This window comes from Eptesicus fuscus, chromosome 1 (assembly GCF_027574615.1).
Source record: "Eptesicus fuscus isolate TK198812 chromosome 1, DD_ASM_mEF_20220401, whole genome shotgun sequence".
In the NCBI taxonomy this organism is placed as follows: Eukaryota; Metazoa; Chordata; class Mammalia; order Chiroptera; family Vespertilionidae; genus Eptesicus; species Eptesicus fuscus.
The window spans coordinates 125706319-125722902 of record NC_072473.1 but is presented as its reverse complement, the minus strand read 5'-3'; the positions used below and the strand labels follow the sequence as shown (position 1 = coordinate 125722902).

General features: G+C 46.1%; 1 protein-coding gene across 5 annotated transcripts in view; it reads right to left on the bottom strand.

The window, feature by feature from the left end:
* Nucleotides 1–15808, bottom strand: part of LOC114229008 (phosphatidylinositol-binding clathrin assembly protein-like) — a 40537-nt gene extending 24729 nt beyond the window's left edge. For 4 of the 5 annotated variants that reach the window (XM_054718383.1, XM_054718381.1, XM_054718382.1 and 1 more), the window contains exons 1-7: nt 15681–15808; nt 10267–10409; nt 5198–5273; nt 3358–3460; nt 3107–3200; nt 2876–2987; nt 774–880 (exon numbers count right to left, since the gene is read on the bottom strand). In XM_054718383.1, coding sequence (XP_054574358.1) covers nt 774–880; nt 2876–2987; nt 3107–3200; nt 3358–3460; nt 5198–5273; nt 10267–10409; nt 15681–15759 — 714 coding nt within the window. In that variant the 5' untranslated portion in view covers nt 15760–15808. Of the gene's footprint in view, nt 1–773; nt 881–2875; nt 2988–3106; nt 3201–3357; nt 3461–5197; nt 5274–10266; nt 10410–15434; nt 15516–15680 lie in introns of all 5 variants that reach the window. The other variant, XM_054718385.1, reaches the window with a different exon arrangement.
* Between the last annotated feature and the right edge of the window lie 776 nt (nt 15809–16584).

Here is a 16584-nt window from a genome sequence, read left to right as displayed (position 1 = left end):
CTCACTGGTTGAGCACTGATCTATGAACCAGGAGGTCACAGTTCGATTTCTGGTCAGGGCACATGACTGGGTTGCAGGCTCAATCCCAGTAGGGGGTATACAGGAGGCAGCCGATCATGATTCTCATCATTGATATTTCTATCTCTCTATCCCACTCCCCTCCCCTCTTCTCTGAAATCAATATATACATATATATATATATATACATACATACATACATACACACACACACACACACACACACACACACACACACACTCTGAGTGACCAGATTATTATGATCTCTGAACGAACACATAATAATCTGGCTACTCAGTGTATATCCTATATAATAAAAGGCTAATATGCAAATTGTCCCCTCGACCAGGAGTTCGACCAGCAGGCAGGCCGGCCAACCGCCCATGTCCCCTCCCCATGGCCAGGCTGGCCAGACCCCACCCATCCCACCCATGCACAAATTCATGCACCAAGCCTCTAATATATATACACTGAGTGGCCAGATTATTATGTGTTCAGAGTTTTTATATATATATATATATATATATATATATATAAAAGAAATCCTTTTAAAATTACTTTTGTGCACAACTGCACTTGGATAGTACATTTGAGGTACTTAATTTTAGTTTTTAGTTTTACTGTTTACAAAACAGTTAAAACTAATAGGAATTTCTGTGTGTTTGTGTGGTGGTGGTGGTGGTAGGGGAAAAGTTATATTGGATACTAAACTAATATAGAAAATAGAAAAGCCTTGGATAGAAAGAGTTGTATACCTCTGCAACCTTCAGGAACTGTTCCAATTTGGTTGTTCCTGCAAGGAACTTGATGTAAATGTCCAGACTTTCATTGCACTGGCGCTTCGTCATGTGAAAAAACTTGTCTAAAAATAGAAAAAAAATTGCCATGAAGGAGCCAATAACAGGAATTTCCAAGTTTCACTCCATTCTAATGATACTATTTTAAGCTGATTTTGGATGTGAATTTAACTTAAAAAAATAATTAATAGTTTTTAAAAGATGTATCTTTATTTTGTAAGTATTTCAGATGTCCCCCCCTTTTTTTTTCCATTGACCCCCTGCACCCCACACCCGCCCCTCCCAGGACTTCATGAGCAAAATAATTGTAGTTTTAATACAGTTATTTTCTGTTTTAAAAAACAACACTTCTCTCTCTCTCTCTCTCTCTCTCTCTCTCTCTCTATATATATATATATATATATATATATATAAAAGATTTTTATGGGATAACTACTGCATGCCAAACACTGGTTCTGAAAATATACCTAGAATTGTTAAAAAGGTGTTTTTATTGTTTTCAGAGAGAGGAAGGAAGAGGGAGAGAGAGAAACATCAATGATGAGAGAATCATGATCGGCTGCCTACTAGGGATCAAGCCCACAACTCAGGCATGTGCTTTGACTGGGAATTGAACCACGACCTCCTGGTTCATAGGTCAATGCTCAACCACTGAGCCACACCAGCTGAGCACATCTGGAATTTAATAGCATACAGAGTTTGTTTGGATAATTTAGATTCAATTTCTAGTATGTAATCATTTTGGAAACTATGAATGCTCTCAGGGAAGAGGCTGTGCTTCCCACTCTTTTATCCTATCTAATAAAGAGGGAATATGCTAATTGACCCTCACACCATCACAAAGATGGCAACACGCACAGCCAATAAGGAGGGAATATGCTAACTGACTGCCATGCCCTCAAAGATGGTGGCGCCCACAGCCACAAGATGTCAGTGCCCAGTCCCCTCAGCCCCACCGGGGCAGCAGGCCTGGGGGTGGACCCGTACACTCTGTGCACCTGCCTCCTGAGTCCCCCAGCCCCCTCATCCCCCCAGGCACCCAGGGCCGGCCCAAGACGCAGGCAAGCCTTGGATGGCGGCTGCCCAGCCGCCCAGGGCTGCCTGAGGCTCAGGTAACCAGGGCCGGCCGAGGCTTGTGCTGCCAGCAGTGGCAGCAGCAGAGGCGTGATGGGGTGTCGCCTTCCGCTGATCGCTGGGTCGCCTCCTGCCCCTGAGGGCTCCCAGACTGTGAGAGGGGGGAGGCCGGGCTGAGGGACCCCCACTCCAATGCATGAATTTTCATGCACTGGGCTCCTAGTAACTCTATAAATGTACTAGGTACTATTAAGTGTAAGAAAAATCTCAAATTCTCATCAATGAAGTCTGGAGAACCCTTCCTATGAAATAATCATTCACTAGGGCAAAATAATGACAGATAATTCCTGAAAAGACTAAGAAATATATGCCTGTATATAAACAACAACAATTACTTATTGTTTTCCTAAAAAAGTCAGAACTGTATTTTTGACCTTGGTGGAGTGGGCCTTAATGCAGAAAGATGGCAACCCATGTTGATTCCCTGGTAAATTTCCCCAAAATGTCAGTTATCACATAAAAATACTGAAAAGTTCTGTGGCTAATTATTGTAAAAATACTGAAAAGTTCTGTGGCTAATTAAGCAAATTTTTAATCAAAAGAGCAATATAATGTCTCATTATTTAAAAATATATATGATCATGCAAGTATCCTCTATTTTGAATCTAAAACAAATGAGTCTACTTGTATGCATATATGCATAACCCATGGCCGCAGACAATGGGGCAGTGAGGGCCTGGGGTGGAGGGTGGGGGTGGGCTGGAGGGGATCGATGTGGGGAGGGGAGGTTACATATGTAATACTTACAACAATAAAGATTTTTTAAAAATAAAAAAAATAATAAAGTAAAAATTAAAAATGAAAGTGAAAAAATTAAACAAATGAAGAAAAAATTAAACAAATGAGTCTAAATATAGACATAAAAGATTTTTACAAATTGTTTTTACCAGTTTTTAAAAGTGTGTAATGTTTATTCTTTAGCCTACCTAGCAGATTGAGAATTCCCTCATTATAGGCTGCAAAGAGGCGAAGAGAATCCTTAAAGAGGAGCATGAAAGCAGCACGTATTATACGATTAGTTAGCTCATTTGCATTTGCCTGGAAATTAAGTAAAAGAGTAATCAATTATCACCCAGTTAAAAAAAATTTCTTACCCCACCTACAGTCAAACAATGCCATTTACCAATATTTTGATAAAGGATTTATAAAGCTCTTACATTAAAGCTAAGAAGAGCATCAAACTGAGTTTGAATAACTGGAAGTGTGTTTAGCAGGTCTTTAGTATTCATATTTCTCATAAAGCCATCCAGCCTATAAAAGATCAAAGAAATTCATAACATTAATAATTAAGAGTTCAAGAAGCACTATGACATCAACATCTTGAAATACAGTTGTTGCTTTTACAAACTACATATTAGATCACATATTTATTTCTGTATTTCTTGCTTACAAACTAATATTTACTGACCCTCTTTTGGTTTTGGTGACGTCATATGCGATCAGTCTATATGCGAGTGACTTTTCATTCAAGTACCTGCTGTATCGTCTGATGAAGATTGACATAGCATAGCCTAAAAATAAGATATTTTCATTATTTCTAATTTAATCAATATTAACCATTTGTAATATCTATATATAAAAAGGCAGCTACCCTAACGGCCATAACAACCTAACGACCAGTCACTATGACGCCCACTGTAGCCAGCGAACCAGCCCAATTAGGGGATGGGGCCAGCAGCCTGCCCCTGACCAGACTCTCCCACCCCAATCAAGATCGGGGCCTGCCGGCCAAATGCCCCCTCCCTTCCCCCCCAGCCAGCCCTGCCCCCAATCAGCCCTGCACCCAATCAGCCCCGCCCCTGATCGCACCTCCCCACCCCAATAGGGGGCAGGGGTGGCCAGCCAACTTTCTGCAGCCCCTCCCCCCAGTCAGACACGCCCCCGATGGGCCCCCCACCACCCTGATTGGCCTGCAGCCTTCCCCCTGGCCAGCCCTGCCCCTGATTGCCACCCCACCTCAATAGGAGGCAGGGCTGGCCAGCCAACTTCCTGTAGCCCCTCCCCCCACCCCCTACCTCCCCGCAAGCCCCAGCCCTGATCGCCCCTCCCACCCCAATAGGGGGCGCGGATGGATGGCCAATCTCCTGCAGATCCTCCCCCCACCAGACCCAACCCAGATTGGCCCCCCCCACCCTGATCAGGGGCAGGGCCACGGGCCAACGACCCATGGCCCCTCCACCAGGCCACTGGACCCTGATCGGCACCTCCACCCACCCCATTTGGAGGCAGGGCCAGCTGGCCCACTGCCCACAGCCCCTCCACATGGCTGGCCCCACCTCAATTGGCACCCTAGTCCCAATCGGGGGTGGGGCCTGCTGGTCAATAGCCCACAGCCCCTTCCCCCAGCCGGCCCAGCCCTGATTGGGCCCTGATCTGGCCAGGCCGGCCAGCCAACCTTCCGCCATCTCCTCCTGACAGGCCCAGCCCCGATCCCCCTAATTGGGGCCAGGCTGGCTGGACCCCACCCGAGCATGAATTCGTGCACTGGGCCTCTAGTATGCCAATAAATGCAAAATCCTCTCATTCCACATTCACCCGTATACCTCAACAATTATCTTTGAAATACAAAAGCTAAAATGGCCGTTATTAATCATCTAGTCCAATGTTCCTCAAATTTCTAATGATTATTTTTTATTTCTTCAAAGCCTTGATATAACCTCATGATGTGGTGCTGATGGTGTCATTCCTGAACACATGAAATAATTAACCTTTATTGATTTCTTTCACATTTCTATGAAAACTATTGTAAATCCTTAGCATTTTTCTAAAACTCCCCATCTCATTGGAGTCATCCCTCTCCCACCCTCCCTCCATGCAGAAAATTACCTTATTCCCTACTTCATAGGCAAAAGAGAGAAAAAGGGGCCATGAAGGAAACTCAACTTCTCACTATTCAACTTCCAAGCATACCTTTTTAAATATATATATATATATATATATATATATATATATATATATATATATACTGATTTCAGAGAGGAAGAGAGAAGGAGAGAAAGATAGAAACATCAATGAGAGAGAATCATTGATTGGCTGCCTCCTACACGCCCCACACTGGGGATCGAGCCTGCAACTTGGGCATATCAAACCGTGATCTCCTGGTTCATAGGTTGGAATGAGCCTGCAACCTGGGCATGTGCCCTGACGAGGACTCAAACCCTGACCTCCTGGTTCATAGGTCGATGCTCAACCACTAAGCCATGCTGGCCAGGCCACATAGAGATATTTCCATAAAAGAACCATCTTACCTTCTATGACACTGTTATCCAGGAAGTTGTGTAAAGTGAACAAAGAGCTTCGAGACGCAAGATGACGGATAAAACGCTGTCAAACAAATGTGCCAAATCCAAAAATTAGTTTGTCCACAAATAGAGTTAATTAATGATTTTGTCATTGGGAATGAATTCTTAACATAATTCTATCCTACAGCTCAGCTTCTATATACTTCATGAGCATTAAGGTGAGTGGGATCATATCCTGAGCTACACAGCATAAGGGCCTGTAGTGTTGTCCTCTGTCTATATACCACCCAAGTACATAAGGGATTAAACATCAAAGCTCAGGTGTATACACAGGATTCCTCTCCCTTCTCCCCAAGACTTTCTATCTGGCCATTCCCCCTTTTTTATTTTTGGAACATTTACTTATTACAAAATTGATTATTTTAATTAATAGTAAATCACTTAATACTTTAATTTACAGAAAAATAAAATTTTTATACATCTGTGTACCCCATCCCACTACCCAGAAATGACAACTGCTTTTTGACATATCTGCTTCAATTATATTTTTAAAATAAGAGGATTAAAGTATTACAGATTAAGTTAAAAATGCCCTTAGCCCCATCCCTAAGGTCAATTTCCTTCTCCTACCTGAAGATACCTGTATTGTGATTTTAATGTGCTATCTTTAGTCTATTTCCTTCATAGTGTCATATATTATTTATTCCATGGAAAATATTAGGTGCAAATTTTAAAAACTGATATAAATGATATATACTCTACCATTTTGCAACTTGCTTCCTCTATTAGCATTACTTTTTGAGATCTAGCCTTGTTGGTATAGATTGTATTTCATGCAGTATAGTGTTTCATTGTATAAATGCACCTAATTTTAGTTATCTGTTCCCTATTATTGCTATTGGGGTGATTTCTTCTTTCTAAATATTATCCACTAGTGGCCTGGTGCATGAAATTTGTGCATGGTGTTGGTGGGGGTTCCCTCAGTCCAGCCTGCACCCTCTCCAATCAGGGACCCCTTGGGGGATGTCCGACTGTCAGTTTAGGCCCGATCCCACAATCTGGGACCACTGGCTCCTAACCACTCACCTGCCTGCCTGCCTGATTGCCCCTAACCCCTTTGTCTGCCTTCCTGCCTGATCACCCCTAACCTCTCTGCCTGCCTGCCTGATTGCCCCTAACTGCCTCTGCCTGCCAGCCTGATCTCACCCCCAACTGCCTTCCCCTGCCAGCCTGATCACCCCTAACTGCTTCTGCCTCGGCTCCCACCACCATGGCTTTATCCGGAAGTTGGACATCCGGAAGATGGCCAGTTGACCTTGTCTAATTAGCATATTACCCTTTTATTAGTATAGATAGATTATATAGGATAGGATTGTTTAAATGGGGGGGGGGGAGCCTTTTTCAGCAAGGGGAGATACTCTTGGCAGACAAAAACACATAATCCCTCTATCTGGACTGATATCCAGCCATATGCACTATACTGCCAAACCGGTCATTAAAAAGTTGAACTGCTTTCTTACACCTTACACAAAACAGATGTTGCCCTTAAAACCCCTCCTCAGCCCCCACCTTAGGTTCTGCCTTTGAAGTTCACCCTGATTAGGTTCTCACTGGTCAGTTTCTATGCCAGTCAGAGTCTCCAGGTCTATCTCTGGGACTGATCAGAGAGGCAGGACTGATCAGTAGCCGCCCAGGCTGCTGGCAAGCTGACCTCTCGGAGAGAGAGAGGCACAGCTGCTGGCAAGGCCCAGAGAGAGAGAGAGAGAGGCAAGGGCTGATCAGCAACTGCCACGGAGGCTGCTGATCAGCCCCACCTCTCTCTCTCTCTGAGAGGTCAGCAGTTCAGCCCGCTCGCCAGTCCCCGCCCACCTGAGCCTGATGCACAAACAGCCTGGCATTTGATCGTCCCTTCGGTTTTTTTGGATGTTACAGACCCTGGCTCTTTATATATATACTAGGGGCCCGTTTTGCAGGAAAATTCCTGCAAGACTTCCTGCAGGCTTCCCTCCCGCCACCGGCACCTCTCCCACCGCCCCGCCACCTCTCCCACTGCAGCGGGCAGGGCATGCCCCGCCCATCCCGCAGCCGCCGCCGCCCCAGCTTCCGCAGCCCCATGCGCTGCTGCCACGGCTGCGCGCCCCACCCCCCGCTCCCCCGCCCCGCTGTGCCTGCCGCTGCCCGCCTCTGTGGCTGCACACGCCACCCGCACTTTCCCTCCAGCAGCTGCCTTGCTTTCTACTTTCCCTCCCTCTTCCTTCTATGGTGTCTTCAGTCTTCACTCCTCTCTCCCTCAGTGTATGCAAATTAGCCACCATCTTGGTTGGGTTAATTTGCATACTCGCCCTGATTGGCTGGTGGGCATGGCTTAGGCGTAGCAAATGTGCGGTCAATTTGCATATTGCCCTTTTATTAGGTAGGACTAGAGGCCCAGTGCACAAAATTTGTGCATGGGGGAGGGGTCCCCTCAGCCCAGCCTGCACTCTCTCCAATCTGGGACCCCTCGGGGGATGTCCAACTGCTGGTTTAGGCCTGATCCTGGAGATCAGGCCTAAACTGGCAGTCGGACATACCTCTTACAATCTGGGACCACTGGCTCCTAACTGCTCACCTGCCTGCCTGCCTGATCACCCCTAACTGCCCTCCTGCTGGCCTGGTCACCCCCAACTGCCCACTCTGCCGGCCTAGTTGCCCCCAACTACCCCCCCCCGCCGGCCTGGTTGCCCCCAACTGCCCCACCTGCCAGCCTGGTCGCCCCTAACTGCCCCCTCTGCCAGCCTTGTCACCCCTCACTGCCCCCCCCAGCCTGATTGCCCCCAACTGCCCCCCCTGCGGGCCTGGTCACCCCATGCAGCCTGCTGTTCAGTCATTTGGTCACCCCTCACTAACCCCCCTGCTGGTCTGGTCGCCCCACGCAGCCTGTTCGGTTGTCCATTCTGTTGCAATGGTCACTTAGGCTTTTATTATTATAGATAGATATGCTATGAGTAGTGGGCTTGCTGGGTCACTGAGCATTTTCAGTTTTACTAAACAGGTCTCAACACTTTCCTTTGACACTAATAAACTGCAACAACTAATATTTGCATGTCACCCAACGGTATGTCAGTTATCATTTTCTCAAGGTCTTCACAATTCTTGATGCTGCCATGCATTTTCAATTTTGTTTCTCTGAGCATGTTCTCTGATGGTTATCAGCCATTCTGGTTTCTGTTTCTATACATTCTCTGTTCGTTTCTTTTGTTCATTATCCCATTATACTGCCCTTTTCTTATGAATAATTTATTCTGAATATTAATCTTTTGTGTGTAATATATAAAATCTTATTCCAACTTTATGGGTCATCACCATATTCTCCAATATTTTCTTTGATTTTAAAATTTAGGGTTCTGCATATATAGATATTTCATTCATGTGGAATTTATTTTGGTATAAGGATTAAAATAAAGATCTCATTCTATTTTCTCCATAGGGATATTACTTGTACCAAAGGCTTTATTTTAAATGCCATACTTTCCCCATTTTAGTGCCACCAAGCTCCCATACAAGCAGAGTTCTCCTTCTGAGCTCTCTCCACTGAGTTCTATTTATATAAATGGTCTATTTTTATCAACACCATACTATGTAATTCCTGTTGCTTAATAATAAGTTTCGAAATCCAGGAAATTTCTAAATCCTAATTTTTTAATGCAAAGCTTACTGAGATAAAATGTTAATTTGAAGTAGAAAATAGTAATTTGTTAGAGAACACTTCCATTGTTCTATAAAATACAAAGAGTGTTGGTATGTGAAGAGAGGTGGACAGGTGATGTAATACACTCAGGTATCCAGTTTCTCCTGATAAAGTAAAGCAGTTATGTAGAAATACATTTTTTTAAAAAAATCTTTATTGTTGAAAGTATTACTTATGTCCCATTTTCCTCCCCATTGATCCCTTCTAGCCCACCCCCACCCTGCCCCAGGCCTTTACCACCCTATTGTCTGTGTCCATGGGCTATGCATGTAAGTTTTTTGGTTGCTCCCTTCCCACCTACCCCTACCTCCCCTCTGAGATCCCTCAGTCTATTCTATGCTTCTACATCTCTGGATCTATTTTGTTCATCAGTTTATTATGTTCTTTAGATTCCACATATGAGTGAGATTATGTGATACTTGTCTTTCTCTGACTGGCTTATTTCGCTTAGAATAATACTCTCCAGGTCCCTCCATGCTGTCTCAAAGGGTAAGAGATCCTGCATAGTATTCCATGGTGCAAATGTACCACAGCTTTTTTATCCACTCATCTACTGATGGGCATTTGTGCTGTTTCCAGATCTTAGCTATTGCAAATTGTGCTGCTGTGAACACAGGGGTACATACATTCTTTCTGATTGGTGTTTTGGGATTCTTAGTATATATTCCTAGAAGTGGGATCAAATGGCAGTTCCATCTTTAACTTTTTGAGGAAACTGCATACTGTTTTCCATAATGGCTGCACCAGTCTACATTCCCACCAGCAGTGCACTAGGGTTCCCTTTTCTCCGCATCCTCGCCAGCACTTGTCATTTGTTGATTTGTTGATGACAGCCATTCTGACAGGTGTGAGGTGATACCTCACTGTTGTTTTAATTTGCATCTCTCTGATGATCAGTGACTTTAAGCTATTTTCATATGCCTCTTGGCCACCTGTATGTCCCCTTTGTACAAATGTCTATTTAGGTCCTTTGCCCATTTTTTAATTGTTTGTCTTCCTTTTGTTAAGTTCCTTATGTATTTTGGATATTAACCCTTTGTCAGATGTATAACAATCCATCTGTGAGGGCTTTCTCTTTTTGGTCTAAATCATCTAAAGAATTGAGTGACATATCCAATCAATTGTCCACTTTTTTATCCAGTGGCTAAAATAATAGTATATACCTCCAATACTGATTACAAAAATATATTCATATGCAAAAATGAAAAAAATCAGTGTTTTTTTAATACCCATGGCTATTAATTCCCCTACTTGTCATAATTGAAAGTAAAAGGTGATTAAGCCTTTGCCAAACCAAGAACATTTCTGCAGTTGTAAATGAGTACCACTGTATAAACAGCGCGCTCACCTCATTTCCATGCACCATAAGGTGATGAACAGTAATCAGGGCTTTGAACACCACCACCCAGCTGCTGCTCTTCGCTTTCTCAGAAAGAACATCCGCCAGGCGTTTGACACCCATATTTGATGCATTAATGTAGTGAGTGATATCTAAATTAGAAGACAGTGACAAGCATTACAATGCAGGCTGAGAACCAGCTTTCAAAACCAAAACTGTTAACTTCACTGCATTATAAGTAGTATCAATTTGTAATGACATATTACATGACATTTAATGCCCATCTACCTTATCGCTCTATATACTTGATGATGGTAGGGACTGTGTCTGTTTTGGTCACCACTATATCCCTGAGACCCAGCACAGTAATTGCTACCTAACAGGTTATGGTAAATACTTAAGTGAATAGGACTCAAGAAGGTAAGTATCAGCCCTAGCCGGTTTGGCTCAGTGGATAGAGTGTCAGCCTGAGGACTGAAGGGTCCCGGGTTCAATTCCGGTGAAGGGCACATGCCCAGGTTGCAGGCTCGATCTCCAGTAGGGGGCATGCAGGAGGCAGCTGATCGATGATTCTCTCTCATCATTAATGTATCTATCTCTCTCTCCCTCTCCTTTCCTCTCTGAAATCAATAAAAAATATTTTTAAAAAAGAAGGTAAATAACATAGCCATGGACATACAAATAGTTCAGTGGCAGGGCTGGGCTTGGAAATCAAGTTTGTTTGACCCTGGACACCAAGAAATTCATCATTATTGTCATACTGCCTCTCTTTTTTAAAATTTCTATATCTACACTGAGTAGCCAGATTATTATGATCTCTGAACGCATAATAATCTGGCCACTCAGTATATATATTAAGAGGCCCAGTGCATGAATTCGTGCATGGGTGGGGTCCAGCCAGTCTGGCCAGTGGGAGGGGACAAGGGTGGTTGGCCAGCCTGCCTGCTGGTCGAACTCCTGCTCGAGGGAACAATTTGCATTTTAGCCCTTTATTATATAGGATATACACTGAATGGCCAGATTATTATGTGTTCAGAGATCATAATAATCTGGCCAACTCAATGTATATAGCTATATCTATATCTATATATATATATATATAGATATATATATTTTATTTCAGAGAGGAAGAGAGAGATAGAAGCATCCTATATAATAAAGAGGTAATATGCAAATTGACCCTCAAGCCCTCACACAAGATGACTGCCCCCATGTGGTCAAAGATGGCCACCACAAGATGGCCTGCAGGGGAGGGTAGTTGTGGGCAATCAGGCCAGCAGGCGGGGGGCAGTCAGGGGGGACCAGGCCTGCAGGAGAGGGGAGTTAGGAGTGATTGGACCAGCAGGTGAGGGCAGTTGGGGGCGACCAGCCCAGCAGGGGAGGGCAGTTGCGGGGAGCAGGCTGGCATGGGAAGGCAGTTGGGGGCGACTGGGCTGGCAGGGGAAGGCAGTTGGGGGCGACTGGGCTGGTAGGGGAGGGCAGTTGGGGGCAATCGGGCAGGCAGGGGAGCAGTTAGATGTCGATCAGGCTGGCAGGGGAGTGGTTAGGGGGTGATCAGGCTGGCAAGCAGGCGAGGGGTTGGGAGCCAGCAGTCTCAGATTGTGAGAGGGATGTCTGGCTGCTGGTTTAGGCCCAATCCCTAAACCAGCAGTCAGATATCCCCCAAGAGGTCCCAGATTGGAGAGGGTGCAGGCTGGGCTGAGGGACACTCCTCCCCAGTGCATGAATTTCATGCACTAGGCCTCTAGTCAATTATAAGAGGGAATCATTGATTGGCTGCATCCTGCATGTTGGACTGAGCCCGCAACCCAGGCATGTGCCCCCGACTGGAATAGAACCTGGGACACTTCAGTTCGCAGGCTGATGCTCTATCCACTGAGCACAACCGGCCACTAGGGCAATACTGCCTCTTTTAAGGAAAGTGTCATACCATGAAGGTTCATGGTAGTGTCTTTATAGTGTAACCTTACATCTGACCTTTTATTTTTTTAATTAATCCTCACCCAAGGGTATTTTCCCATTGATTTTTTTAGGGAGAGTGGAAGAGAGAGGGAAAGACAGAGAAACATCGTGTGAGAGAAACACATCAATTGGTTGCGCCCAACCAAGGCCCCAGCCAGGAGGAGCCTGAAACTGAGGTATGTGCCCTTGACCGGAATCAAACCCTTCAGTCCACAGGCCGACACTCTATCCACTGCGCCAAACTGGCTAGGCCATCTAACCATTTTGTTTGCATCTTTTAACCCCTTATTACTTCTTCTTGAGTCCACTTCCCCATCATAACCTTGACCTTGCTTTATTGAAACAGCTTCCAATTTCTTGCCTTGGGATTATAACCATTCATCAATTTATTTCATACAGCCACTCAACCGCTATCTTTCATCATTTCATTTCCCATTCAAGAACACGCAACAGTTCCCTGTTGTTTATTAGCTCAAAATATTTTTTGCTTTCAAAACTAGAAATTATCATTATCAAACTTCTTCCCGAGCACCTCTTCATTAATCAGCATCTTCACATACATAGCACTAGAATAGGGACTGAGGAGAGTGTGTCACAAATATGCTAATGGATTGAGCAACGGGCTGACCCTGACTGCAAACCCAGATTCATTTATTCAACAAGTGCATATAGACAACAGAAAATCATGATAGTGACTTGTGTCCCTCTTCGGTTACGTGCATCTTTCACACAGATAACTACTGCGTGTCCTTTAGGTCTTGAGAAGCCCATTCTGGCACATACATATTATATTACCATCCAAGACTAGATAATATACTGTATATTGTGCCAGAATCTAGCATGGAGCCTGCCCAGAATAACATTCAGCAAACTTTCAAATCTATCTATATAATAAGCCAGTTGCCATAACGGCCATAATGACCTAACATCCAGTCACTATGACGCCCACTGTGGCCAGCGAACCAGCCAGATCAGAGGGTAAGGGCCTCGCGGCCCCTCCCCCGACAGCCTGCCCTGATCAGACTCTCCCACCCTGATCAAGAGGGGCGCTAGCCAAACGCTCCCTCCCTTACCCCCCAGCCCCGTCCCCGATCAGCCTGCCCCACCATGATAGGTCCGCAGCCCTTCCCCACCCAGAGCCTGCCCCTGATTGCACCCCCCACCCCAATAGGGGGCAGGACTGGCCAGCCAACCTCCTGCAGCTCCTCCCCCCCAGCCGGCCATGTCCTCGATGGGCCCCCACCACCCTGATCAGCTCGCCACCCCTCCCCGGGGCCAGCCCATTTCTTATTGTACCCCCCCACCCCAATAGGGGGTGGGGCTGGCTGGCCAACCTCCTGCAACCCCTCCCCCTGGCATCCCAACCCCTGATTGCATCCCCCATCACAATAGGGGGCTGGGCCAACTGGCTAACCTCCTGCAACCCCTCCCCCTGGCTGCCCCACCCCTGATCGCACCCTCCATCACAATAGGGGGCTGGGCCAGCTGGCCAACCTCCTGTAGCCCCTCCTCACACCCAGCCCCACCCCAGATAAGCTCCTCGCCCTAATCAATGGCCCCTCCTGTAGCCCCTCCCACACCAATGGCCCCTCCCCCAGGCCGCTGGCCCCCCCAATTGGCACCCCCAACCTCATTCAGGGGTAGGGCCGGCCAGAGGGAGGGGTGACACACTCTCCTCAGTCCCTATTCTAGTGCTATGTATGTGAAGATGCTGATTAATGAAGAGGTGCTAGGAAAGAAGTTTGATAATGATAATTTCTCGTTTTGAAAGCAAAAAATATTTTACTATAAAAGTCCAGGTGACGAGGAGTGAAAATCCAATCTCACCAGTCCTACAGCCCTTCCTCATGGCCTCCCCCACCCCCAATTGGCCCCCAACCCCAATCAGGGGCGTAGCCCCTTCCCTCAGCCAGCCCGGCCCTGATGGAGCTGATCAGGGTGGGCTGGCCAGCCAACCTCCCACCATCTCCTCCTCCCAACAGGCCCAGCCCCGATCCTCCCCAATTGGGCCAGGCAGGCCAGCCAGACCCCACCTGTGCACAAATTTGTGCACTGGGACTCTAGTATATATATAAAGAAAATTAACCTGTTTCACTTAGTGAACTGTTAGTTGCCACAATACATGCACATTGTCATGATGATCAGATAACCTTTCAGAAGGCAAATACATATTAAGTCAATGAAGTTTTCAAGGAAAATACCAAAATAAGAGGTGATCAAAAGAATGAGTCAGTTATGAAGGTTTTAAAAGCAGTAGGATTTGTGTGTATAGCCAATAGCACATAATATTTATCAAGTCCCTACTCACAATGGACTCAAACAATAGGGAGTGGGGAGATCTCTTCTGTCTTTGAGCAAAAGCTGTGAGAATCAAAATTCTTTCCCCTGGAAACATTCACAGGAAACACAAAAAAGGTTGCCATGGAAACCCTAAAGCCTATTCATGGGGCCTTAAATTAGGATTGTCTATGGGAAGATCTGCTTTGTTTCAATTATTTTAAAACTTTATTGTTGAGAGGACTACAAATGTCCCCTTCTTCCCCCCTCCCATTTGACCTCCTCCTCCTCCCTCCAGCCCCCTCCCCAGGCCTTCCAGGCACCATTGTTTTTCCATGGGCTATGCATATATGTATATAAATTCTTTGTTTAATCTCTTCCCCCACCCCGACCCCTTCTAAAATACATCAGTCTGTTGCCTGTTTCAATGTCTCTGGATTTGTTTTGTAGTACATCCGTTTATCTTCTTCATTACATTCCACATAAAAGTGAGATCGTATGATACTTCTCTTAACTGGTTTATTTTGCTTAGCATAATACTCTCCAGGTCCCTCCACGCTGTCTCAAAGGGTAAGAGAGCTTAATAGGTTTTTTGTAAATTGATTTCAGAGAGAAGGGAGAGGGAGATAGAAACATCAATGATGAGAATCGTTGATCAGCTGCCTCCCCACGGCCCCTATTAGGGTAGAACCGGAAACCCACGAGGTGCCTGACGGGGAATCCAACCATGACCTCCTGGTTCATGGGTGGGTGCTCAACCACTGAGCCACGCCAGCCCAGCAGGGAAGATCTGCTTGATAAACTTGTCCTCCCTCTATTTCAGAAGACCCACTGAATGTCCTGGGGCCTGGGGTGGCCTGTGGAATTGAGACTTTTCTCAGAAGCCCGTGTTGTTATCCCCCCCACCTGTTGGGCCTTAAGCTATTTGAATAACTTACAGTTTGGAGTTTAAAAGTCCCGTAGTTCTCTTCTAGGCCCGATCGGAGGTGACGAGGAGGGAAAATCCAATCTCCCCAGTCCTACAGCAGCGGAAGAGCGGGGAGAGGAGGGCCGGGAGGGGGAGGGGAAGGGGAAGGGGAGGGGAGTGGGGTGCCGCCCGCCACGTAGAGGCACTCAGACCACCAGACTTCCTACTCTTTCCCACTTCAGTCTCGTGAGTCGCCCCCACTGGACTTCCTACTCACCAGCTAGGTGTTTCGAGTCTGGTTCCACGAGCTCATCCGTGGTCGCTTCGAGGGCAGCCTTGGACACAGATGACCCCATGTGTGCGTCGTAGACCGCCGGCCACGAGGGCGATGGCTGCTGAAGTGTGGCTCCTCCTCTTCCTGTCTGCGGACTGAGCGGGCAGCGGACTGAGCAACGGGCCACACCCCCTGGCGACGGGGGGGGGGCGGCCCCCCGAGGTGACGAAAGAAAGGCCTGACCTGCAGCCCGCTGGCACCGGCCCCTGAGGCCCACCGGCTCCATTATGAGGTGGGATTTTCAAATGGGAGGCTCGAGACATGTGTCCGCAAGGAGACTGGGAAAGATGGTCCTGGGTCCCAGAACGAGGCCTAGGGCGGGGCACTTCCTGCGAGGCCACCGTAGAACCATTGCGTTGTAGACACTCAAAGCACAATAAACAACGCCATTGAAGGAAATCGTATGAGGAAGGGGGATATTGGGGGTGTGGGGCTCCAGATGAAGTGGTCATGTGATGGTACTTAGGGAATCCTTTGTTAGGGAGGCTTCGATCACACATTAGGGGAGCTATTTCCTGCCTGGGGTGATGTCCTCATTCAGCATCAGATACACAAGTCCATACAGTTTGTTTCATAGTATTCCTTTATTATCCTTCTAATGTCTGTGTAATCAGCAGTGATGTTACTTCTGTGGTTCTTGATATTGGGAATGTTGAAGTCGTCTCATTCTTATCTTAATAGATCTAGCCAGAAAATTATCCATTGTATTGATCATTTCATTGATTTTTCTCTATAGTCTGTCTAATATTCCATTTAGTTCTATTCTTATCTACATTACTCCCTGTCTTCTGCTTGCTTTCACTTTCTTTGGCTCTTTATTTTCAGGTTTCTTAAGATTAGGTTAGCT